Source organism: Bombus bifarius, unplaced genomic scaffold, assembly GCF_011952205.1.
Source record: "Bombus bifarius isolate JDL3187 unplaced genomic scaffold, Bbif_JDL3187 scf7180000009102, whole genome shotgun sequence".
Taxonomy (NCBI): Eukaryota; Metazoa; Arthropoda; class Insecta; order Hymenoptera; family Apidae; genus Bombus; species Bombus bifarius.
The window spans coordinates 259,717-285,769 of NW_022884897.1; the positions used below are offsets into that span (position 1 = coordinate 259,717).

At 45.2% G+C, this 26,053-nt stretch overlaps 2 protein-coding genes across 2 annotated transcripts in view; one reads left to right on the plus strand and one right to left on the minus strand.

The window, feature by feature from the left end:
- Nucleotides 1-26,053, plus strand: part of LOC117213443 (kinetochore protein NDC80 homolog) — a 156,395-nt gene that overhangs the window by 485 nt on the left and 129,857 nt on the right. The gene's annotated exons all lie outside the window — the stretch shown is intronic.
- On the minus strand, nucleotides 24,005-25,768 carry LOC117213444. The gene is made up of 2 exons (XM_033458789.1): nucleotides 24,345-25,768; nucleotides 24,005-24,122 (listed from the first exon to the last, which is right to left on the minus strand). Exon 1 carries the CDS (start codon nucleotides 25,725-25,727, stop codon nucleotides 24,348-24,350), a length of 1,380 nt encoding a protein of 459 aa, XP_033314680.1. The 5' UTR covers nucleotides 25,728-25,768; the 3' UTR covers nucleotides 24,005-24,122; nucleotides 24,345-24,347.

Consider the following 26,053-nt stretch of genomic DNA (forward strand, 5'->3'; position numbering starts at 1 on the left):
CATGTAATTAGCTTGAAATTGATGTTGAACGCGAGCACGGCCGCAATTTTAATCGGCTGTCGTATGATAATTACGCGCGCCGACCGGCCAGCCCTCGACCCACGCCGGATAAATCATCTCTCGGTTCGCGAGCTCGCGCCATCGAAAGCCCCGCAACGATTCCCAGGTATTCATTTACTTCGTATTAATCAATGCATGAAATTGATTACGGCTAGTCGAAGCTCGTAACGAGGCTTGCCCGATCGACCGGCTGAAAATGCCGGTTAGGAAAAGAGATTCTCTGTCATAGACGAGGGGAAAAATTGGAAAGCTGAATCGGCTCGTGCCGAACGTGATAATGGCACTCGTTTTCTCAGATTTATCGGCTGTTGCGTTTTCATTTCAACATTTCCCGTTTATGGTTACGCTTGGAACAAACGATCGTCGATATCAAACGTACTAGCTTTTTTTTCCAGAATTCGCTTGACAAAATTACACCAAGTTGGTCCTTTATTTTTCGTCTTCCAAAATCTACGTTCGAACTTATCCAAAACGTCAAGGATATCGAAGCTTCCTCTGCGCGATCCAAAGATTCAAACGAAAGAAACGACTGTGCACTTTCGATCGAAACGGTATTGGATGGAGGAACTTTAGGAGGGGAACGACGCGATCGACGTAACGAGTCGGTCGTATTTTTGCTCCGACTGTGAACGGTTGTCGCAACCAGGGATCGAACCGATCGTCGTCACGACTCGACAAAGCGACGCTCCTTAAATCGCAGAGCAACTCGCGATCCGTTGTACGATACACGGAGGCCGAGAGGTAGAACAGGCATCGAAAGCCGGAGGAATCGTCGACGGTGACGAAACCGTGCCGTTTCGGACGCGTCGTGACAGACAATTATTCGACGACCTTTGACATTGGCCGTTCGCGTTGTCGATCTAGGAATCCCGCTCGGGGAGCAAGGGTTAAGTAATTGTCGGAGATCTCTGTGACAACGTTACGACAGAGAAGCCGAGCTCCTTTCTCGCCGCAGTTTCTATGTAAAAGGATCGTACAGAGTATTGGGCGAATATTGTTTCATTGGCTTGTTCAACAGCAACGTTGAATTATTCAGCGTTCTTGAATTTCGGGTAAATTTCAGTTTAGATCGATGATCGAGTTTGATACAGATATAAGTTCAGCTAGGTAGTTTTATAATATTAAATCTTTCAATTTGCTTCTGTTCATTCAACATACTTTTTTATTGTTTTATTTGATCGAAAGCAGATGAATATAGATAGACATGTATTAGGTTGTCGCAAAAGTTTCTTTCGTTTTACAAGGAAATAATTCTATCTTGTTGCAATAGAAAACGAAAGAAACTTTTACGACAACCTAATACATTCACCTCTGACTATACGATAGGGTGGATTTTTCATTTTGTCATCGATGCGTATTATTTAATTTTTCTCTATTCAGACTTGTTTCAAATTTGACCGATACGTTGGTGATAACTGGTCTCGTAACGGTGCTAATGAAATTTCAAACCGTTTCGTGTAACATGCATAATGTACTCGTAAAAGATATCTACAAGTGTTGGAATACTCTCGTGAGCCTACGTACTTTAATTATGGTGGCCGATGTTCCTTCGAACAACGTCCTCTAACCAAAGCTGTAAATAACGTGTTTATAGGTGCCATAATGCGACAATTAATTTATGCACGTGGCAAAGTCGCAAATTAGCCAGAGGACCGGTCGTCCTATCTACATTATCACCTCTGGGATATTCCGCGATGTTGATGCATCGACACGGCCCGATATATCTTTATATCGATGCGAGAGGCGCGCGCGCGAGCGCTTACGCTAACGTTATCGCGAATCATGCGTCGAAATTAATCCCTTGGTCGGCGAAATTCGGCCGGTCGGTCGAGTTTCAAGCGGCGTACGCTTAATTGACGACGCTCGTTCCCCCGGACCGGGTAACGATATTATGAAAATGCTCGCGAACGTCCACGAGAGAGTAGAGGCGAACGAACCAAGCGAAGCGGGTCGTTTGCGTAATTTGTTATTGCGTACGCGAAACCGTCGGTATATGGAATTAACGAGCGGGCCCATTAAATTTAACGACCGTTGACTCGGACGTCCACGTGGATGGTTGCCGCTCTGTTACCTCGATCCTCTGAGCGCGATCATCCACGTTTCGATGATGATACTATCTCGAGAATTCGTTTCTTCTGTTTCCTTCGAAAAGAACGATCATTTCGATGATTGTTATTGATCGAAAAAAATAAATAGCCATTAGTTTGGAAATATTCTCACCGTTGTGCGAGAGACATGAAGAATTAAAGCACCGATGACTGGCACAGCAAATACTGGATGCAGACATTGAGAAAAGAAATTCGATAAGCAGTGAACGCGTTTGCCAAGCTTGCACCGAAGCCATGTCGCAATCACGCGTACTTTTTACGCGTCAGGCTTGGTTCTCGTGGCGAATTTCTGCCGTCCAATTAGCAGAGTCTCGGTGGCACTGTGCCGGTGGCGGACGCTAAACGAGAGGGAAGCGGATGGACAGCCGGTGACAAAGGTAACGGGGCATACGTCCGCCGGTATCTTCACTCGGCACACGTTTCGCGTTTCTTTCAGCCGAGCTGCCGAACCTCCAATTAAAGTCGCCAACCGAGCTGCCACTTCACTTGCCACAGCAGTTCGATTTTCAGATTCGAGGAAACAGATAACGCGTGGGTCGAAGGCTGTTTCTCGACGAGTGGTCGCCTTCAAACGCGTGGCTCATGGGGTGGATTTCTATGAAATTACGAAGATGAGTCAATACGACATATGGTTATCAATCTTCAGGTAGACTAATGCTTTCACATAGAGATCTTACGTTTTAATTTTCGGCATCTTCCTTGAGAAAGTCGGCTACCTTATTACCCGACAAACTTCTTCCACATTTTATCGAAACTCCCAATTAAAATTCTTTTCTTTGCTTATGCTTGTCACACCGTCAAGCAAACAAGCCTACCGCGCATAATGATGCATGTTCAGGTCTCACGAAGTACCAAAGAAAACTAAAAACAAAATCTCACGTCCGTTCGGAATTCTTCCGCGTCAATGACGCAGATACGAGACACATTAGCCGATGAAGGTAACAAGCGATTGACGACGAAACGCCATCGAGGCATTCGATACGCGATCATCGTGGCAACGGCTATCTTCGCGAACCGGTCGATCCGTCGATGTCGCCCGTACGAAGAAAATGAGCGATGATCGGCGCTTTTATCGCCGTCCGTTGAGGCGACAAGGGACCGCAGAATTTGCATAACCCTCAAAGGAGGATGATCATACCGACGCTACGTACAGAGCGAATACCACGTTCCAGCGAAACAAACTTTTCTTCTTTTGCCTCTCCCCGGGCAAGAAGTACGCGTTCGGGTTTTATCTTCGCAAACTGAATTATCCTGGAATTTTTGGATCGTAACCTCCAGCTTCCATGATCTCTTCTCTTATTTTTTATATCAGCATCGATTACGAATGTCATTGGTTGCATTCTACTATTGAAAATTTCTCTTTTATCTTTCCATTCAGAGATTTTTTAGTTAAATCTCTTCATACAGCTTTAAAAAAGCTCGAAGTCTTTTCGTTCCTAAAACTTCTGGCCAAACTGCTGCATCAAGTTTCGTTCTGGATTTTACGTTAAATCGTACGAACACCCGATCGCGATTTTAGGATATGTACATGAACGAACGACATGGAGCCGGATCGAAATGGACGTGGCCATCGTTCAGAGGAGAAATAAGCACGTAGTTACCATTGAGAGGCGACATGCAAGCCGCGTATGCAAAGTCGACGACGCGTTCGAAGTTGTTCGCGACCTCGATCGTGATTCATCGATCGATCGTTCTCCGTCTGGCGTGAGGTAGGTTGGCTGTGTGTTGGTCGGATCGTAGAACGGTAGCGGAGCTGGTGATCCTCTTACTTTCACGTTCTCTTCTCTTTCTCTCCCGGTGCTCCTTTCTCCCCTTTAATTCTCAAGATCGGTGAACTAACGAGAACGACGCCGGCGGCGTTCGCCGGGTAAATTACGCGAGAGTCGCTCTGGTAGATCCCGGGTGTTCAAGGTCCGCTAACGGTCGACCGTTACCAGTGTGAATAGGTTCGAAGGACGGAAGCTGGAAGGACGAAGCTTTTGGACGAACGAGCGTTCCGATTGGCTCGTACAGTGGATGGAACATGGGTGAAACGTTAGAAAAATGTGGAAGATTGTAAAATTCCAAGTTGTCGGACTGTAACGGTACATTTTCCTTGTAACGCATTGAAACATCCTCTGGTATTTTGTTTGGCGATAGAATATCGCTTGCCCTTTTTGCGAAATTAACCCCTTCACCCTGACGCATAAAATATCTAGTAGTATCTGGCGTAACATCTTCGTACTAATAAATCCGCGGTTGCACGACACCGCGAAATCGTGTGAACGTAAAAATAATCGCCGACACGAGAGGGGACATTGTAATTTTAAGCGGTCGTGCTTTGTAGCAGCGATTCCGACTGGCGGCCACGTAGTCATCGGAGTCTACGAACGATGTAATCCAGAGGGTCTATAACCCTGGAAGAATCTTGCTTTCCTGTACCTGTCTCGTCCTCGTTACGCATACTAACGCGCGGATGTTACACGCGCGGTCGCGCGAGAAACCAAGCACTCGGAAATGGGAATCGCTTAATCTCGTGTAATCCGACATTCTTTCATCGGTTTCATGAAAGATTTATAACATTCTTTTGTCTCTTGTGCTAATATAAATGCACGAGGCTATGTAACAGTCGATTTAGCCGTTTAAAAACCGAATGTTTCTATCAGAAAGCCTCAGCTTTCCGTTATTTTGTTTCGTACGATGATGTAGAAGCGTAAAGGTGTACGGTGGTTGATCCAGCTGCGTATAAGAATCGAACGTTTTACAAAGTTCTGTCGAAATTTCTTTACTCGCTGTGTTCGGGTGTACGAAATTGTAACAATGTCGCATCGTTTATTCGTAGCAGACCTGACAGAGATTCATCACGTTTCTCCCAATGTAAAGTTCCAATTAGCATTGAAAGTAGAACTCAGATTAGCACGGTGATAGGCGTCTAGTAGAACGTAGATAGGTTCTACGACAACATAGATAAGAATAGAGCAAAGGAGTAGATAGGTGCAAAACGATTAGAAAGTCACGAACCTAAGCGAGCCCGTTAGATACACAAGTATAGTGGTATACTTTGTAGAATATTTTATGATTTGATAACAGCCGAGTCACAGACCAGTCTACGTAACAATCTTTTGCCTCGCGATGGTTTTTGGACTCGCTGTATCTATTAGGTACTCTGCGTGTAAACGTTTACTCAATAAACACACGTAACACCGCAGTTACTGACCCTCTCGTATCCATGAATAAGATATCTCACGTGCTTTTCCATTAAAACGTAGAACTAAGGTACGTTAAACGTAACGACTGAATATTACCAGAAATAGAATAGCGGTATGAAAAGGTACGTTTGAAACGTGATTTACGATTACACGCGCTATAATATATCAGCAAATCGATAATAAGAAAACGTCGAACTTTTCCACAGAATTTTTAAGAAATTTCGATCGTTAAGCCCTGACTTTCGAGTTACACGATGTCTTAGAATATTAAGGAATTCCTGCTACGTAACTCTCGTTCGCGAGAATTTCTTAACGCCGCGTTCGATCGAAGGATCCATTAAGAGAAAAATAATCACGATGAAAATTCATGAAGACATTATTAACGCGATACGATATGAAATTTCATATCTGCTGAACGATACGGCAGTATGAGCGAGCATCTTCTTCTTCCTTCTCTCTGTCCCCTCTCGTCCCCTTCGCGGGAACCAATTAAAATCTGGAAAAACCGAGTCCCGTTCGAACCGTCGCGATGGAGCAGGATTAATTCGTCGTCGGCCAATTAAGCCCACGAATACCGAGGAATTAATTCGATCGCGATTTACTACGGAATGGTATCAATTAACCGGTTCCCCCGCTAATTAACAGCCACGCTCTTAATTGATCGGTTGCGTTGACCTTCGTCAGCTGAGCGCATTCACGATTCGGAGTATTTGATTACGCTTCGCGAACTTCTTTTTGCCGGTTTGCTGAAATCTTCATCGTATCCCTGTGAATATCGCGAACTGATCGCGCGGCTCAATCGAAATGAATGAACATTCTTGCCGACATCGGCGGATTGCTCGTACAGTTCAGAGCGGAAATGGAAATAATTTCATTTTCATACAATGCTTCCTCTATATTCTTATAGAATTGCCATTTCATCGAACGGTATATGCGCTGTGTCTTTGACGATCTACGTATATCTTGTCTGAACTTAACGTTTCATTATTGAACACGAAATGAAATTATAATAAAACATGTAATTTTCTCTTCCATTGCTAGATTCTTATAATATAATGGTAAGTATATACTAGCTTCTGGGAACAATTGGCGATAGAATTACTAATTCGCAATATATTTCAATCGCTTAATAAAGTTTTAATAAAGAGATTTTAACTATGTCGTCACAAATAATTCACAAAAAACATGTCTTATTTTTGTACGAATTAACCTCCCCCCGCCCTTAAGGACCATTATATAAGCCGCTTCCAAGAATTACAGGAAAAATTATCGATCGCGAGAATATCAACCATCTTACTACAGAAATTTCTCGTCATACTTTTGTAAGACGACGATTCACTCGCTAACGACGTTCGTACCATCCGTGTCCATGTGTTCAAGCCGTGATTTATCGCTCGAGATCGAGGAAAATCGCCAAGTAAACCGAGAAAGAGACAAGGAGAAAAGGAGGTGCAAGAAAGTCGTACTTGGTCTCGCCAAGACGACGGCCGATTTGTTAAGCGTACACACCTGCCCCGGCGTCGTTCCGGGACAATAAGCTCTATCTCGATCTCCCGAAAGGTCCTTTTACCGTGTTGCCAGCAGCCAGCCTCGCGGGGGCGATATATCGCTCGAAATAATCGTGTATAGCGTTTCACTGCGGAGGTAGCACGGCCATTGTCCTTGGGCGGCTAAGTAGGTATCCTGGTACAATCGATAAAGCTAGTCTTTCGCGGGCGATTTTTGGAGAACGATCGTCCCCCTCGATCTTCGCGATCAAAGCGAGACATTCGTTCGTAATAAATTCTCTTCGCGTTTACTTGTATGAAAAGTAAAGCTACTGTCGGATTTTAATTGTCTATAAATTAACGCGTTAACTAAAACGCGACTCTAAAACTCCTTTATGATGATACGCTTGGATGATACGCTTTTTATCTGACGATATTACCTGCAAGTCGAAATAATCTTAACTTTATTTTATCGAAGCGAAATATGAGAAAAATAACATCGGCTACGACACGGGCAAAATAACGTGCTGCAGCCAATTGACTGTCGCTGATTGGCTTCCCTTTCTGTCATACCATCCCTTCGGTTTCGTAATTCATAAAAAATGTCCGTGGGTCGAGCAATTTGCTCTACAAAACACGGTAATTTTTCTCAGCAATATATATACTTTGGTAACACCGATACTTTTAATAATATTCAATTGTCACGTTTTGCATACCATCGTAAATTCTCATGATCCATGAGCGAATTTCGCATGGTTTAACCGTAAGTCAGGATCCCATGGAACGGCGTTTCGAGATCGAAATCACGTGGCGGCCGATCAATCGAGATACATCCGACCTTTCGTCGCGAGATAATCGCGCGATAGCGCGATGAACACTGTAATAACGGCGGAAACTTTCTTCTTGCAGGGCGCCGGTCTCGTTTCGGGCGATTTTGGACCACCAACGAGAACGACGCTCTCTTTATCGTGATCGATTTATGACCACGCGAAAACGGCTCGCCGTGGCTCAGGGAATGGCCGAACACGCCGCGTTTAAACCAATGTAATTGGATGTAATGGAGTGGGTAGTTTGTCTAATGCGTTGAAAGGTCTGATGCGGGTAATTGGACATGGATTGGAAATCAATTTTATTCGAATAGCTTGCAATTTTTCAGTTTGATAGCGTCGGTGATTTATCGGTAGCTGTTCGTCCTGTGTTTATGACGGCGATTGGTCGTTAAATGAAATAATAGGAATCACCGTAGAATTAGACGCGCGATAACGACAGCTTGAATCTTCCATCCAATCGTGTTTCTCTATCGTAGAAAATTCAATTCTACGCCAAGTCTTTTCCAAAGGTTAAAAATTTTGTTGTTTCGTGAGAAACTTCGCGTCGTTACTATACGACTTCTGATCGTCCACTACTGAAATCGCCCTAACACGTCACGATACACCCCGTATAATCTCTTTGGAACTTCGTGGGAGCGAACGAGTGCCAAGCTCGAGAATAAATCATGCTACAAACCAGCTCGTTTGAAAAAAAAAGAAAAAGGTGGAATGCAAAAAAAGAACGGAGAATAGAAAAGCCGAACGACAATGATCGATGAAGCAGCAGCGGCGCAATGCGGACTCTAAGACAATGTAGGAAAATTAAAACTGTCCTCGATGGCAGGAATTGATTCGGCCTCCGCTGCCACGGAGAGCAGGTGAACGCCGCCGAGTCGGCCGAGGAAGAGGTTGCGAAAGCACAAAGTACAAAGTAATCTAGCTCGGAATGCCGAACGTCTCGAGCGCGATCCGCGGCTGCTGTTGCTGCCGCTGCTGCAACCGATGCCGCCACGGCTCCTCTGCTTTCACGATAACGAGCCACCGTCTATAAATCATCGGCCGCGCGAGGATCGTTTCCGCGTAGGCCGCGGCGAGTGGAATTTTCTGGCTGAGAGTCTAATGGCTCCGCCGCTCGGTTTCCTTCGCCCGCCTCCTGGACATTTTACACCGCAAAATTCACCACCACGTGGGAGGAACGGCAATGGGAGTGAAAGATATCACGCGAAGAGGATCGCGGCCATCCACGCCGCAAGGATCGCGTTTCGATCGAGGTGCGAGTCGTCCTCCGATAATTTTGTTGGTAAATGCTTTGGTAATTTCTTTGGGTTTCCTTGTTCGGTTGATTTCTTAGGCTTTTCGTTGAAAGTAAACAGTCGGTGAACGGGTCTAAGTATAATGCAGATTGTCAGAAGTATTTTATAGAAAAGAAACGTTGGCGAAGTACTCGCCAGATCGCAGACTTTCTACGAATATCTGAAATAGTCGTTAACAAAATTTGTCTTCCACGAGTAGTTCGTTTTCTGTCGCAGGTGGCAAAGCAGCATAAAAACAAGTTAACGACGTATGTAATAAGAGAATTCGAAACTTGAGCTTCAAACCAGCCGGAGGACACTCATGAATAAGAAGTCGCTTAACCCCACCTAATGTCCAATTTCCAACGTTCTTCCACGAAACGTCCTCCGACGTAAAACCGTGCGAGCGGTTCCTCATATACGATATCCGTTTGACATATCCCTTCCAGATCTCCAAGGTTAAACCAATCTACAAAATGACAGAAAGCACGTTCACCGAAGTAACGACGAGTTGAAAGAGATTCGCTGAAACGATAATTGAGAAAAGATTGAAGAGCCAGGGAAATTGTTGAACTTTCGTTCGATGCTGGGATATGTCGAAATAAATGATCTTTCTTTACGCGAATCAGGTTTTATTCTGTTATTTTCGGTCTCAAAATTATAGACCACGCGTGCATCGGCGGTAATCTAGAGTCATCCTGTACACCTTGTGCTAAAAATCAAATACAGAATATTTTTTCCCAACGTTTCGTATACTTTAGCCCTCTTTAAATTCTCGTTATTCGTCGTACGTTTAAAAATCTAAAATCCACGTGTCGGAATTTGAAGTTCGATTGAAAATTTCTCGATATCTCTGGAACAAAGTACGATCCATTGCTGCGGGTTTACTCTCACTGTCAGAGAGATTATGCAGAGAGAAGGCGGAAGGCCATCACGCGGACGACGCAGCGAAGTTGTGAAGGAAGGTGAGCGTCCTGCGGGCGATGCAAAATGGAAAACGTCCGTCTCCGGCCGAGACGCGCGTGAAAGGCGATCGGCCAGCTGCACGCGTCTCGGCTCCGCTTCGAATAACGCGCGAGAAAGTCACGGTTCGCGATCTGCGGACGTTCGTCTCGCCACGGAGAGATATCTGGAGTATCCGTTTCACGGATTTTGCGAGTGCGTGCGAAGAAGGTGAAATCGTGATCAGACGAACGAATTGCAGATAGCCTTTAATTCTGTCGAGATTTCCAATACGCACACGCGGATGTAACGTCAGGTGTTTTCTCGGTCTGACCAAGATAGAATTTGACGAAACAAATAAAAAGATTACGAGAGACGCTGTAAAAAGTCGTTTGTAACATTTGTTTCTTCGAATATCGCAACATTTATCGTACACTATCGACCTCGACGTATCAATCTCATCGACCATATAGAAACTTACAAGACACCGTATATAAAGGTGAGAAAAAATTCGCGCAATCAATGATGGGAAGCTGGTTCCACGGAAGCGTATCGCGAGACACCAAGGCATACGCGGCGATACATCAAGCGTGGCCAGTGAAGCGACCAGGAACGTTGATTGGCGCGTTGCAAGGTCAGCTGATGCACCTGAAACGAACGAAGCCGGTGACTGAGACGCGTGGAAGTTTGCCACGAAAGAAGGCACGATCGCGATCGCATAAATCCAGGTCAAATCGAATGATCGCCATGCTTCTCGCGGATTACGCGTCCGTCTTATCGGTCGTCGCTCGAAGGGAACAAATGACGCGTCTTCGTACACGTGGCTATCTCGTAGCGATCGTTCGAAAGTGTCAGCAGAATTTTTATTCGGGAATGATCGGACGAATCGTGGTATTCGTTTGATGCGATTCCTCCATGTCGATACGAATATAATGTAGTTTGAGCTGCACACATGCTTGTCAGCAGGATAATATCAATATAATGTGATTTTTATTTATTAGGTTGCCCGAAATGTTTCTTCCGATTTATAAGGAAATAATAGAAAATGCACAATGTTTTTTCTTTTATATTAATTTATACACGAACGTAATAATAGAAATAGAACGAAACGGATCATACGTAATTCAATATAAAAGAGAAATTGTTGTTCATCTATTATCATCTTATGGAACGAAAGAAACTTCTCGGACATCCTAATAACACACACGTGTTGAGTATTGCGTGCGATATGTGTATATGTGTAAGGAAACCTATAAAGATACACATATACAAATTTCATATACGTGCGATCAGTTTCTTTGGTGTTTTCTTAGCAGATATAAAAAACATCGAACGAAAATTACATCTTATGAAACTCGAAAGCAATTTTGAAAATGAGTTCACGTCTTTAATAGAAACGAACATATTACATACAAAAATCAAGAGGCTGTGCTCGTTGCCATTTAGACGGATCAAGCGACCAAACGACTTTATTGCTCTTAAGTAAACGTATTTGTTCCTTTTACGCGCACCTGTGTCGATTAAAATCAAATATTCCGCAATTATCCTCTTGTCACGGTGCAACGCTATAAACGATACAAATTATCGCAAGGGCAAGAACAACATAGTCATTGGCGCAAGTTTGTCGGATGATTTTTGACGTGCACCCAAGTCGGAAGGCAATCGATCGCAACTATCGAACTATCGAAGAAACGACTCGTTTTGTTTCTTCTATTTCTACTTGCTTATCGATTCACAATAGGCGACAGCTGACCGAACTCACTTCCTTCTTATTTTATCATTTCAACTTCGTTCGTATGCCGAACCTTTATTAAACCTGTCGCATTGTGTTTGATCACATTTTTCGCTATAGAAAGAAGTAGAAAATTGATTCAACGATTGCCTCGTTGGATCGCTGTTTCTTCGAGCATTATCTTCAAAATATGTATCTGCTGTCATGGTACAAGATATGGAAATACGTCTTATCCTTCTTCTTCTTATCCTTCTTATTATTATTATCTTATCCTTCAAATATTCATTTCCAAGAACTTTTTACGCCATTTCGAATATGAATAATTGCACGTATTGTCCTTAAGAATCTATTCGTAGAATGACAGCCAAAAGATCCGTCGATCTACGAATCAAGGATCCGGTTTCGATTTATTCATCCGAGATGCCATAGTCGGAGATGTCCTCGAACGATCCGTAGCTCTTTCTATTCTCGTTTCGTACGTTTCCTTGTCAAATTTATAAATTTGTCCCGGGACACAGCGGGTCGGTATCGTGCGGCGTGGATACGCGTGTCGCGAAAGCCGACAAGCGTGACGGATGAGCTGGGACGCGGGTCAAGGAACAAAACGCCTTCTAAGGACGAACACCGCATCCCGGGACGAATTTTCTGTCACAAGCACCCCCCACTGACGAAACTTACCCTGAATTATTGGACCCATGGCGACGCTATTTTCGATACACTGTTGCGTCGTCGCAAATATTCTGATCCTTAGAAGGTTTCTTTCTACGAAATTACCATTTTTCGTTGTATTTTCATCGTAATCGAGCGTTAAATTCACACTAAGAATTATTTGAAAGTTTATCTAAGGCAGATTTATAAAGAAATTTGTCATCAGTTTCAAAATTCGGTTGAGAAAAAGTTTGAAGGAAGAGGGAACCAAGAGTAAAGGATCGTGTAATTGAATGGAGAAGACACGGGAAAAGGACATCGATAAGTCATAGCTAAACGGAAATCACGAGGAACCGGTTTCCGGAGCGCTCGAGTTCACCTTTTGCGTCCAATTATCCTCTTACGTATCGTTCAACCACCAAGAGCACATTGTGTCGTGCCAAAATCGCCGGGCAAATTACACTTTTATGGCGGTGTTTCGTGACCATGCCCGTTCGACTTGATACTCTTGACTCTTGACAAACGCAGATGCACGCCACGGTGACAGCGGCGCGCCATTTCCCATCGCGCGCGTCTGGTCATCGTCCGTCCTCGATTGCCCGGCGTAGCGCGAACGAGTAATTGATTCGGTGCGTTTAATTTCACGAAAATTACCGGGACGCGCGGCCGCGAAACGCAAGTGCCGCTAATGGTTATAATTTACGGAAACGGGACCGGTTGGTCGACCGCGTAAAGCACCCGAGAAGACGGTTCATTATTCAGCGAGAGAGGCTCGAAGAGCGCGCGATTCTCGCCGGAAGGTCTCTTCCACCGCGCGTGTTCTTCCATGGACCGCTAGGCTTCGATGCACGCGGCTTCCGCCTTATAATAGAAATATAGAGCAGGATATCGCGCTTGAACTTTGCAAGCGTCACAATCCAAAATAACGACAATCCCGTGTTAGAAAAACGCTAAAACCTGCACCCTTTAAGCAAAGTTGTATCCTGCAATTGCAAGCGTTAAGATATAACACTTTTTCCTCGCCGTATTGGTACACGAGAAGCTTGAGACGCAGCGTGGGGATGACAAAGCATTTGTCGATGTTGAATCAACATTGAATCTCGTCGAATCGAGCGTATTGTTCGATCAAAGCGAAACGTGTAAATTCGCCTGAACGATGATCGAAGAACGTGACGGAGGATTACGCCACTGGACCCGGACCAAGAGGACCAGCCGATCGCGCTTGTAGCCCATGATTGAACCAACATCGCGGCTACAACGCGCTCGCGTCCTCTCTTGTCACGGCGCGCGTATTCCTGCAAACTCGATCTCTACTATCCCTGATCGAACGTATACTTGGATCAGCGTAAAAATCCGGTTATCTCGATTTAATAATCGTCGATGTCATTCGAGTCGTTGGTCAGCAACGATCGCGGTTACGCTTCGCCGCGAGCAAGAATAAAATTTGGCCGCTACTAAGCGGGTCGACGATTAATTCAACCGGAAGATTCCTCTGCCGCGTAGAAAATTTTTTCTCTTGCCTCGTCCCTTGTCAGCGAACGTTTACGAGACGCAAGGTGGACCCGGTGTGTTCATCGGATCGAGATCTGTAATCGGCCAACCGTGATCCACCGCACCCGGTGACTTGTTTCTAAGAAACAATGTAGCTTTGTGGATACTCGACTCCGATGATATCGGCAGGGAGACTTGTTTTTCGTCTCGCGGCAACTTCCATCCGAGTTTTTACGTGTCCTTCCTTTCTGAATCCATTAGCATTCCGACGGTTTCTGCCAGCTCTCCCGATATCTTGATCCGTTTCGGTTACGTCGGCGTGGATCGGTTCCATTCGACATAGTAATTCAAAGAATCATTTATAACAACGTTTACCACCTAAAATCTGTTACGTACGACGATCTCAGTCTGCCAACATCCGCGTACAGTCTTCTCTGGAAGCTTCCATCTTGGACATCCATACGCGAAGCTTCAGTTGGTAGAAGGATCGCGCAATTTTTGAAACATTCCGTGTGTTGGTCCGCGTTCGGGAGAGCGTTGATCGTACAAAAACCGGCGATTTTTCAAACGTACCGGAAACAGGTACGAAAATTGTGTGCACGGCGGCGCATGAAATCGCGGGAGACGTGGTCGTGTAGCGTGTTTATCGACACGAACGTTATCGCGGTCGGATCTTCCGCGAAGAGCAGCAGTCGTTCGGGTGGTACCAATTTGTCGTTCCTTTATCAAGCGTCATCTGATGGCGACCCGACACCGCGGCCGGGGAACCGAATGCAACGTTACCTTGAAGTGACACCGGGCCCACAATGGGAACAAAGCGGCGTCCAGCTCTTTGCCGGGGTTTTGTTTCATTCCGCGGTGGACAAGCCGCGTTATTTGTCATGCATTTTGACCCTCGCCGATTTCATCTTGGATATTTTTCTCTGCCTCGCTCGCTGCTCACGCGCGAATTCTAAAGGAGCCTGGTTACCCTCCCCTCGCGTCCGGTCGCCAACAACTCTGCCAGGAAGCGTTTCTTGCGAGAGGAGAGTAAGTATGCTAACCATAGCGAAGTGGTAAGCGATACAGGGTGGCTCAGCGGGTGTAAGTTTCGAAGATTGTTCAAGAGGTCGTTTCGAGCGAATAAATATGCGATCGCGGTTTTCTCGGTTGCGCGGTGTCAGCGCCACTAGTTTCTTTTCGCTGACTCATCCAGTAACCGATCGCTGACTGTCAAACACGACGCTTTTGTATTAGGTTGGGAATTAAGTGATTGCGGATTTTGTCATTAGGTGGTATTGACAAAATCCGCAATCGCTTAGTTGCCAACGCAATATATACCAATTAAACGTCTATCGATGGAATTGTAGCGACGTCTGCTCAAATCGAAGAATAATTTTTCATATATCGTCGAGTGTCCTAGCGATGAAAATGAATCTAAATATACATCGTTCGAGTGCATTACGTGTTACTGTGTATCGTTTGGATACCGAAAAGTCACGCGCGTCTGACCTAAACATCGAAAACAATGGTATGATTACGTATTTAAGAGTGCGTATTATAATCATTTAGAATTCGCACATCACGAATATTTTAGATTAATATATACATACACGTACATTAAATACATGGAAACGAAGATGTGGTTATCTGTGTAACTCGAGTTTAATAATTTCCTCTTACGTAATTTGAATAGCCGGCGTTCCCTGTCGAAACGAAAGTATCGATAAAAATTGGCCGTGCGATTTTCTCGGTGTTTCGTGACCGAGCAGGTATACATCACGCTCGAGAAGAAACACAGTCTGGAAAATGAAGTACTCGAATGACGCGCGATCCCATTCGGCGGAACCGGTTCAGGCTTTGTTCCGTGACCGAACACGAGAGCGGTCGAGTCAAGCGCCTTAAGAATTGTTTCGAAGATTAGTCGGCCCCGACGACACGATCCCGATAAAATTGCGACCGCTTTCGTGACCGAGAAATCGTCGGATCGCGTTCGAAAAGCTCTCGAAAATTAAACGACCGAGCGTGATTTCCGCGCGAGATTGCGCTCCATCTCCTTTCCACTTTTATGCCGTTTCGTGATAGAGAAATCCCGCGGAAAACGAGCCTTAAAATTAAATGCCAAGCGTCTTTAAATGCTTCGTAAGTCCGTGTACTTTGTAGCTTATCGTTAGGAGTGCCGGTAACTTTGGTCACGCCATACAGCTGTTCTCTCTGTTGTGTGTTATACCAGAGCTTTACTAGAAAGTACAAGTTTGATAAGTGGAACGATTTATTTTAAGCAATGCATTCTCTCAACAATGTTCCAGCTATTACAAAAAAAAAGAAAAAAACTAGTCAAATCCGATCAAGCTAATCGTTTCAAATTGCCCAAGACGCGAGATTTTTTAAGATTCGTTCGTAACACGTTCTATCGCTGAATTAATCTGCTTCGTAACATGCGATCGCGATCACGCTCAAAGTAATGTTATCGAATATAAAAAATGGCCGCAATAATACGCCTATTAACCGAGCACCATAAAAATCGGCGCCTCGACATAAAGCAACGTTTCCTTTCGATTGTCGATGGATGTTCGATCGAGGCGAAGAAGAGTGACGCGGCCAGATCGGCGAAGGGCACGCACACGTGGTAGCCGCGGTCTCAGCCTCGAGGTACCGCTTAATTGGCATATCAATCCCGGAGAAAACGGGAGATAACCGCGTCGGCGATGCGGCACAAGCGATCGAGGTCCCGCAGGTTAATAAAGTTACACAGCGGCTCGCGGCCGGCGATTAAACGTTTCGGCTGACGTTCGGGCCGCGTCGATTAATCGAATATGAAAAATCGCAGGCTCGAGCATAAACGGCGAAACCTGCGGCTGGCGAACCTGTTCTCGTTCGAGTTATCCTGCAACCGATACTGCTTGCAAGTAAATATGTACCTGACTGTATGCGTATACCATACGGAAAAAGATAATGGTACGATACTGTGACAGGGACCTAAATGACGAACTAAACGTTTTTTAGAATTTTAAACGGTAAAATTTCGTGCGTTCTTACAGATGTAGAAGTACGGCTTAAGATGTCCCATTTGGTCACCAATAACTTTCTACCGCGATCACTAAAATAAAATTATTTTAATCGTCACGACGTCTAGAAGTGTAATAACATCGAACGATAATTTGCATAGAGTCGCGACGGAATCGGAGTCGCGGTTTACTCGGTATCGTGGGTAGAAGTCAAGTACGTAGTACTGGAGATCGAATCATCGGACAGATCGGTATCTCCAGAGTCCGCGGATTGTATCGATATGGCGCCGCTCCGTGTCGTAATGACTTTGTAACGATTTTATAACAGATATATCGATGGCAGGATCGATGGCTCGCGACACGGCCCTTTGTAATGTTTGCGATAGCGTGAACACTTTATAAGACAGTGACGATGGAGCGTAATGGACGAGGAATTTACGGTTGATATTGCCTTTGATTTGATTTAATCGAGACAGCTGGCTGAATAAAGGTGATACGAGATACGTGTAAAGTAACAACGAACTGCTCGTAGCATGCAGCGACGTTTTGCAATTGCAAAGGATTATTTAAAATAGCAAAGCCTGCCTTGTTATATGTAGAAACAACAAGAACCGTAGAATGCTTCTAGAAGACACTGTAAGTGCCAAGAGACAAACTCATGAAAAAGGGAAGCGTGTCTGTACAAAAGCCTGCACGTGTCACATCTTAGTTGCAAGGAAAACTCAATTTGGATAGATGACATAGACAAAAGCCAGGAAACAATTAACTGCTGTTTATTCGCACTAATATCTTCCTCTACGTAGACGACATCGCGACACCATCTTCTCGCGTTGTTAATAAATATTTAGAAAGGGAAATTCCACTTAAATACTACGCTACGAAATAATCATTGATACGTAGAACGTTTTCCAATAGAAAACCAAAATTGTCCAATTTTGATGCTCGCAACAATTTTCCTTTTCTACAAGAGCTCCTCCACTTAGCAGCAATGGCTGCCACAAAATATAAAAGAAGAAAAGGTAAACGCCTGGCTGCCGAAGAATTCCAAAAGACGATTAACCTCCGTACGCCGGTTAACCCCATGAGACACCCGTTTCGCGTCGGAGAGGAGCACGCTAGCCGATCCTGAAGTCCTGCAGAGGACTGCGAGCGGGCGACTTTCGAAAAGGGTAGGACGTTTACGCGCACGATAGCTGGTAACGAGCAATTGGCCGGGGCCGTTTTGTCGGGTTGGGCTAAAAGCGGGAACAGGCCGGCGGGCTATTTTTCAGTAATTACCGGTATCACGCGACGTCGAAGGTGTTACTTGGTTGCAAAACGCTATAACGCGATCCGGCTTCCTCCTTGACCCGCGTGTGCGTTCCCTCGCCTCGCGGACGGCAGTTAACCGAAGCGAAACTTGGAAACTGCCAGCCGGCTCTCCGTCGCCTCGCATGACTCCGATAAACGATTATGCCTTGGTAAACGGGGCGGCGCGGCGGAGGGTCCGACTAACAACCAGGTTGCTTCGTTGGTTTCTCACGACGCCGTGTCGGCTTGCGCTGCTACGAACACCCTCGTCACACCGGCAACGATGTCGCGGTTTCGTCGCACTTCCTCATCGGGGTGTCGATGATACTCGCGAACTTAACGCTTGAAATCCTGCGTTATTCAAACTCGACGAGTTCGTTTCGTCGAGGCCGAGCTATCGAAAGCTCAATTTTATTTTTGTAGACGTGAAAGAATGATTGTAAAAAATTCCGCTCTATTTGTTCCATATTTCACGTGGAAAAAGAGCATTCACTGTTATACAAAGTTTTACGCATTGGGTGATTGGAGAAATTAATTTACATAAGGGAAATCGTATGATTTTGTAAGAATGAAAAACTAAAGGACAGATACTATCGTTAAACAGGTCGAAATTTGTTTTTTTACAATTATTTTCCAACTTTACCTGAAAAGGATGTAAAATGGTTTCGTGTATCGAAACGATGATCGCGCGTTACACGGTTGACAGACGATCAGCGGGATCGTGAATCGTGAACGACCATTTGATTTCGAACGCGAGCACGAAACAGCCGAAACCAATCCACGGAACGGATTACGTTTCAAGACTGGAAACACGGCACGATACGCGCGCGGTCCTTTGATCCCATGGAAAAGATAAGCATGCATGAACAAGCGACGACGCGAGAAGAGGGGCGAGAGGACGCGCGGATGGCATGCGAGCTTTTCGCCTTTGCCTACGATGCACACCGGCAAAGTGGAGCGTACATAGGCGATTGGCGGCGCCCCTCTCTGTTGCGGTCTTCCGCGGCGTCACGCATCGTCAGTCACGCCGCAAATCCGCCGGATCCGCGATCTCGCATCGGCGTGGCCGTGCTTCTGCAAATTGATTGCAGACTGCCAACCCATCGGGCACCGGTTGTCTCTCGTCTTTCGAGCGGCAGCAATCATTTGCAAATATGTACTATCTTTTTGCGTTGTTCGCGCCAGATCGACCAGACTCGTCTTCTATCGATCCTCTTGACGGCCGATCGACTCGCCGATCGTTCAAGGAAGAGTCGGTTTGTTAATCCGATGTCTCGCGATTTATCTGCGGACGTACGCGACAAAATACGTATCGACCGTTTTCTATTACGTCGATGTAGAACAATTTTTGAAATATGTTATCTATACGTAATTAATATTTAAAAATTCTGCCTGGGAAAGTTCAGCATTCGATGTAAATCTCGCTACGAAGGAAATCTAGCTTTGTTAAATCAGAATTACAGATGAGCGTGTGTGGCGTTAGATTGTAACTGGTAACTCGCGATATAATTTGCGATTGAGTGGACTATGAAACCGAATGGCCGACTCAAATTCTCAGAATATTAACTCGTGTTACTACGATTCTCAATGCGCCAAATATACAGCTTTTCCTCCGCGAACGAACGAGCGGCGGAATACCTCGAAATCGAATAACTAATATCGAAGGCCTACTTTGTAACCGCAGGTATATACGGTCGTACGCGTTTTTCCCCGGTTATGGATGAAATCGACCTCAGAGTCTAGATTAAGTTCTTTCCCTCGATGGATCCTGCGGACGGATAAAAAAGTTGTTGGCATCCGACGAAATCGATCTGGCGGCCGAACGAAGATCGACCGATTTCAGGCAGACCGAGCGACAACGTGTACCAACGTGCACGTGCACCTCTTTAGTGGTTTCCATTCCCTTTGCATCTTTCTTTATCTTCGATCTCTGTCTCTTTCCTTTCATCTCGTTCTGATTTCCGAGGTGTTTACTCGACTGTCAAAGTACATCGATTTGTTAGAAATGAATATACGTTTGGAGGATGAAACGAGGTGCTTGAAAATGCCACGGAACGTTGAATCGCGGAATGACGAGGCAAAGATCCTCGTGGTTTAGCTTGGTGATAGTTTCGTGTTGTACGCACACGTTAGATTAGCCTCGTTATCACAGATATGTTTCTATTTTAACACATTCGACTCTCGATTGCAAATCTCTCGCTACCTCTAAACCGATCGAGTCTCCGTATTCTATGCAGTTTTCTCATCGTTTAATCCCATCGGTGGAGCAATGGAGCGGCGCGCAGCGAAGCGGACACGCACGATCGGCTTCTGGCGCGGTCGATCGTCCTTGCCGGCATTCCCCGTATTAATTTGCCGGAGCGTGCATGGGACAAAGCGAGCAAAGAGACACGGTGTGTCGCCTCGGACCGATTGGCCGGCGATGATAAGAGGGACGGCGTCCCACGGTCGGCTCCCTGTTCCGCCTGTTCCTCCTCATCATCGTCCTCGTCCCGCTCCTTTTCTGCCCCCGGTAGGCAGACTTCTTTCGGGAGGCGTTCGTTACGGATGGCTTGGCTACCCGACGACCGTCTTTTGTGCCGTCGCCGGTTATAATGACACCAGGCAAAAACTGTCAATGCTGCCGCATATCGGCTTCCATGCATGCATTAGCTGTACGAGGCGTTCTTCGGTTCCTTTGCCTGCTTGCTTTGATGCTTCTTCGATTGCTTGTGTCCGCTGCTTCGCACATAGACAACGTTATTGCGTAGAGAATCGATCGGAAGCAGGCAAGAAATCTATTTTTAAAGCGATTCGTTTTATTATAATTGTTTTTATTATAATCCTGGAAACACTAGCTTTCCCCGTAATCGGTAAAGACGACACGACGTAAATATGTTTTACCGGACGACCTTTTCAAAGTTTTATTCCGAAACTAGGTTTTTGCGATCAGTTATCCCACTATTTTCTCTCTGTTTTCGCTTTTTTCGATCGAACTATCGGTAATCTGAGGTAGTATCTACCCGACAATCCCATTATATCTGGCAGACTGCACATCGATTAATACTGGCAGGAAGTTCGCTCAGACGTTGATCCGCACCTTAGTCACGCGTTACGCGCAGAAATTAGATGACACAGGCATCTTTTCGTAACGGTATACATGTACCGCGCCAATAAGCCGAGGAGGCAGAAGGAAGGTATTGTCGCATTAGACGTCGCGCAAGAAAACGCATTACAACGAAACTAATAACGAATGTAACGGGACGCGTGTGCACGCTTCAACGTTGGCATTTTTTAATCTCGCGAGCTCGCAGGAAGATTCGACTCAAGTAGAACGAGCCATATCTCTTGTCTGATTGCGAGTGAAAGAAAATGCTGGGGAAAAAAAGGTGAATGGTTCACGGAGGACTGGCTCTTTAGGATCGTGTTTCTTTCGCAAGTGCAACGATGCGTGTCCATTTTATGACACGAAGCTGCAGCCCTTTCTTTCTAACGCACTTTGTTAGAAACTAGAAACGAATCTTTCTTTGCTCTTTTTTGCCCCCTTTCCTCTTATCCTTCCATACCTTCAAATCACTTGATATTTGTACGATTACGCGTATAAGTATTCTCCTCGCAGCATATCCTTCTTACGAATATTCTCAATAACCGTTTCGCTTGCTGCGTCGTTCAACGTGGCTCAACCTCTTCCTTTGTGTCACAGTCGCGTCGCAACGTGCGAAGGAAAAACGACAGCAAGAAGAGGATAGATCGCGCGTCGATTTCTTGCAGATGGAGCACGCGGTGATCGCCATAGCAGGATCTTAATCGGCGTGCAATGGATCTTCTTCCCTGCATTCTTGCTCCGTTCAATGTCCCATAGAAATCACGACGATCGTTGGATTACCGCGTCGAGATGGTCGTGGTTCCTGACCACGATTTTCCAGTTTTACCCTTTAAGATCGCGAAGAAAACAGCTGCGTCTTCGAGTTACAGAAACGCGTAGATCAGTAGCAGCGATTATGCATCGAGTTTATCCAGCGGTTGCATAAATTGCTTTACAAGCAAAACTTTCTTTTCGTTGGCAAGATCCGATTCGAACGGCCGTACACCGTCAGCGAAAAAACAAAGCATAGCAAAGTTAATTAGCGAACGCGGGACCGCGGACGCACGCTCCAATCGCGAAAACCGTTTTCCAAGCGGTTAACTCGTCTAACAATCGATAAATTCGATTCGATTCTCCGCGGTATCGCTTTCTATAGTCATCGTGACTATGAACAACGAACGTTCCAAGTATCTTTGTTCGTCGAAAGACACGCGAAACAGATTTCGAAATTTCGAGATAAATATTTGTGTTCCTCGTCTTAACGTTTCCACGTTTTCGACGGTAGTCACGTATGCAAAGAGAAAAATAAGAAAACAATTGGCCGAATAATACCGTTCTGAACAGAAAACTACATATAACAGTTTTAGTACGTGCCATAATACCGTGTTCTTTTATTATCGTCGGTAACTGCGAACAAATTTTCTAAGATTACAAAATAATGGAAACCGGTTTGTGACGTCATGGTCGTTGAACTCGACTCGATGTCGACCACGATATTAAATTGCAAAAAAACATATATCAGTATGCTAAAAGGCATATCTTTGACCTTGGAATTAAAGCTACCTTGGACTTCCTCCGATGCTTTAATTTATGATCTTGTCGATTCCGATATCGACAAGCGTATTTCTTTCGACTTTCCCTTGATTTAATGTATTCTACCTCTTGGAATGCGCTTTGGAAACTGTATCGAATTAAACGACGGATCTCGCGATAAGATCGATTCAACAATAAAAACACCATTCCACATTAATTACCCTTCTCGTTCGTGCGGATCTGCGTTGCACGCGGCGCGAATTACATACTCCTCGCGCTTCTTAACGCGACGTTGCGTTCGTTTTTTTTATCGCGATACAAAAGGGAAAGTTCGGCTAGTCCGACGGTGTTGGTCAACCGGTCGCCTGCACGGTTAAATTGTGACAGGATGTTCGTAAGAGAATCCACGAGGGCCTTGCGTTTTGCTCGAGGAGAAAGTTGCAGCGGTGTTACGCTACTTTTTTTTTTCTCCTCTCTGTCTTACTTTTTTTAGCCGTGAAATATTACAGACTTCAAACAAATCGTTGATAAATGATTAATGCGTTATTTATCACTTACGTATCGATGATCTGGTTCTCGCTAAACCAGCCGAAGAGGAATAATTTCATCTTCGTTTCTGTCACCATTTTACAGACGAGAATGTCTGCGAGTTTAAAAATAGACTACAAATCGGACAAAATTCAACGTACCGTAGAATTTAAAAGCAACAAACCCGTATCGACTTTATTTTTCTAGACGATCTCTCGACTCGAGTCGTTCGCTAGCGCGAACGGTCGGTACAAAGCGTTTAAAAAGCGGTCGCTCACGATCGAGATGAATGACGAAGTCGCGACGAGAGAACAGGATCGAGAAGATTCGGTCGTCGCGCCGTTCAGCGACATCGACACGACAAGGCTTGCGACGTCGTTGGCAATGGTGGCGGCAGGCCGATTTTGACAGTCGCGCGCTGTCTCCTCCATGATGAATGAACGACTCGCGGCTCGATCGACGTTATCGTAAATCTTCCCGACTCGGGGCTATTGTGAAGTCGCTCGTCATCCGTTTCGGTCTTGTCGCGCAAGCACACGCCGATCTCGAGCGAAGTGAGGTCAGATCGATATCGAGACTCAAACCGGCCGAACTCGATTTGAATTCCGATTAAGACCTCTTATAATGTTCGGAGATGTCGTACAGGCCAATGAAATCGACATGAACCGTGCGGTACCCACGACGGCATGATTTCTTGCGTGTCTTCTTCTCTTGCGGTCGATCTTTACTTCTTTAATCTGTCGTCCCGATTTTCAACTAGTGAATTGAATTGGACAATGAAAATGAAATTGATAGGTGAAATTGAATATTAGCTGTTTCAGTGGGATGATATTGAAAGACAAACATAGGCATACATTCACGTGTTATTTATTTGCATCTTAGTAATATATAACATGTATATTATTCTATCAATTACGTCTATTATGATGTCTAACCCCTGATCCCATAGTTGCTGTATTACACCTGTCAACCAAAACGATGAATTACAATTAATGATCAGCAATTATATCTTTGCTCGTGGAATACAAAAAGTGGTCATTAACACTGGCACGAACATCGTTTACATTATTCCGACGTATTTCTCGTATATTTCGCGTCTCTAAATCAAAAAGTCTACGATATGTACGGGTCGCGTCAGTGCGAGTGTTAAATCGTTGGATTATTTCTCGAATCACGTGAACCTACATTTTAGAATACGCGCGAGACCACTGACTCGGTCACACGGCCGCCCAACATTCTGCTTTGCATGGTGTCGACCACGCTCTCCTTTACTACGCGCATTGGTTCCTCTATCACCAGGTTCGCAGGCCTCACTGCTGTCAGAACTCTTGGGTTGTAGAACTGCATTTGAGGTACATTCACGTAGGACAGCATCTCCGGATCCGACATCATGAAAAAAGAGTTGGATGGCGAAACGACCACCTGCTCTCTGTAAGTTGGTACCACCGAAGCAACGTCCATGACTACTTCATTTTGCACTGGCGAAACGATGATTTCTTCCGCCACGGGCTTGACAACTTCCCGGGTGATTGTTTCGACGACTGGATCGTTTGACACCACCACAGATTCCTTGACCGAAACCGAAGGTTGTTGAACGATGTTCACGTTGGTTTGCGCCGGCACAGGTTGAGCCGATTGAATGATCTCCGTGAATGACGAACTCGGCTGAGCGATCACGGTGGCGCTAGGTTGTCCCTGGATAAAGCTCAGAGTTTGAACAGGCTGTCCTGCTGGCTGGATGCTGAGAGTTTCGACAGATTGCGCTCCAGATTGGATATTGAGGACTGCAGGCTGTTGAGGATTGGACTGGATGCTGAGAGTTTCGACAGTTTGTGGTCCCGATTGAATATTGAGGAGCTGAGCTGGCTGGCCATTGGATTGAATACTAAGAGTTTCGACAGTTTGTGGGACGGGCTGAATATTGAAAAGTTTAGTTGGCTGACCATTGGCTTGGATACTCAAGGTTTGAACTGGTTGTTGGATGCTGAGAGTTTCGACAGTTTGCGGTACGGATTGGATATTAAGGAGCTGGTTTGGTAGTCCATTGGCTTGGATACTGAAAGTTTGAGCAGGTTGTTGAATGCTGAGCGTTTCAACAGTTTGTGGTGCCGGTTGGATATTGAAAAGTTGAGTTTGTTGGCCATTAGCTTGAATGCTTACGGTTTCAACAGCCTGTGGCACCGATTGGATGTTAAGAAGCTGAGCTGGTTGACCATTAGATTGAATGCTAATGGTTTCGGCAACCTGTGGCGCTGATTGAATGTTGAGGAGCTGACCTGGTTGACCATTGGCTTGAATGCTCAAGGTTTGGACAGATTCAGGCTGTTGGATACTTAGGGTCTGCATCGATGATTGCCCAGGTACCTGGATACTGTAGGTTTGAGTTGGGAAGAGCGTCGGAGGCGGATTTAAATATAGCACCGACTTCTTAGATCTCTCCAGGTCCTTCACTTCTTCTTCCAACTTCAGGATCTCCTTTTCCAAAGTTTCTTCGGTCTTCGACGTTGGGACAGCCTGGGCTACTGCCAGGCCCGCAACGAACAGTGCGAATATTTTCTTCAGATGCATTTCTTCTGATTGTTCTTCGGTGTCGAACTGTGTCGATCTTGGCGATGAGGCTTCTTTTTAAAGAGATCCTCGCTCTCATCAGGCACGTTTGACATTGAGATATCTCACGTAACGAAAACACGCACGAGCGCTGATACGCGAGATCGCGGCTTTATCAGGTCACGCAATGATACACGTTTGGTACAAGTGTTATACAATACACAACTTTTGGAATTTATGTAACAAAAGAGGATATCTCTTATGTATTCTTTTATTTCATTTCTCGTGTTGAATAATTGTTATCTCATAGAGCCTCGGAACGTACCACTCTACAGTTGCGTAAAATA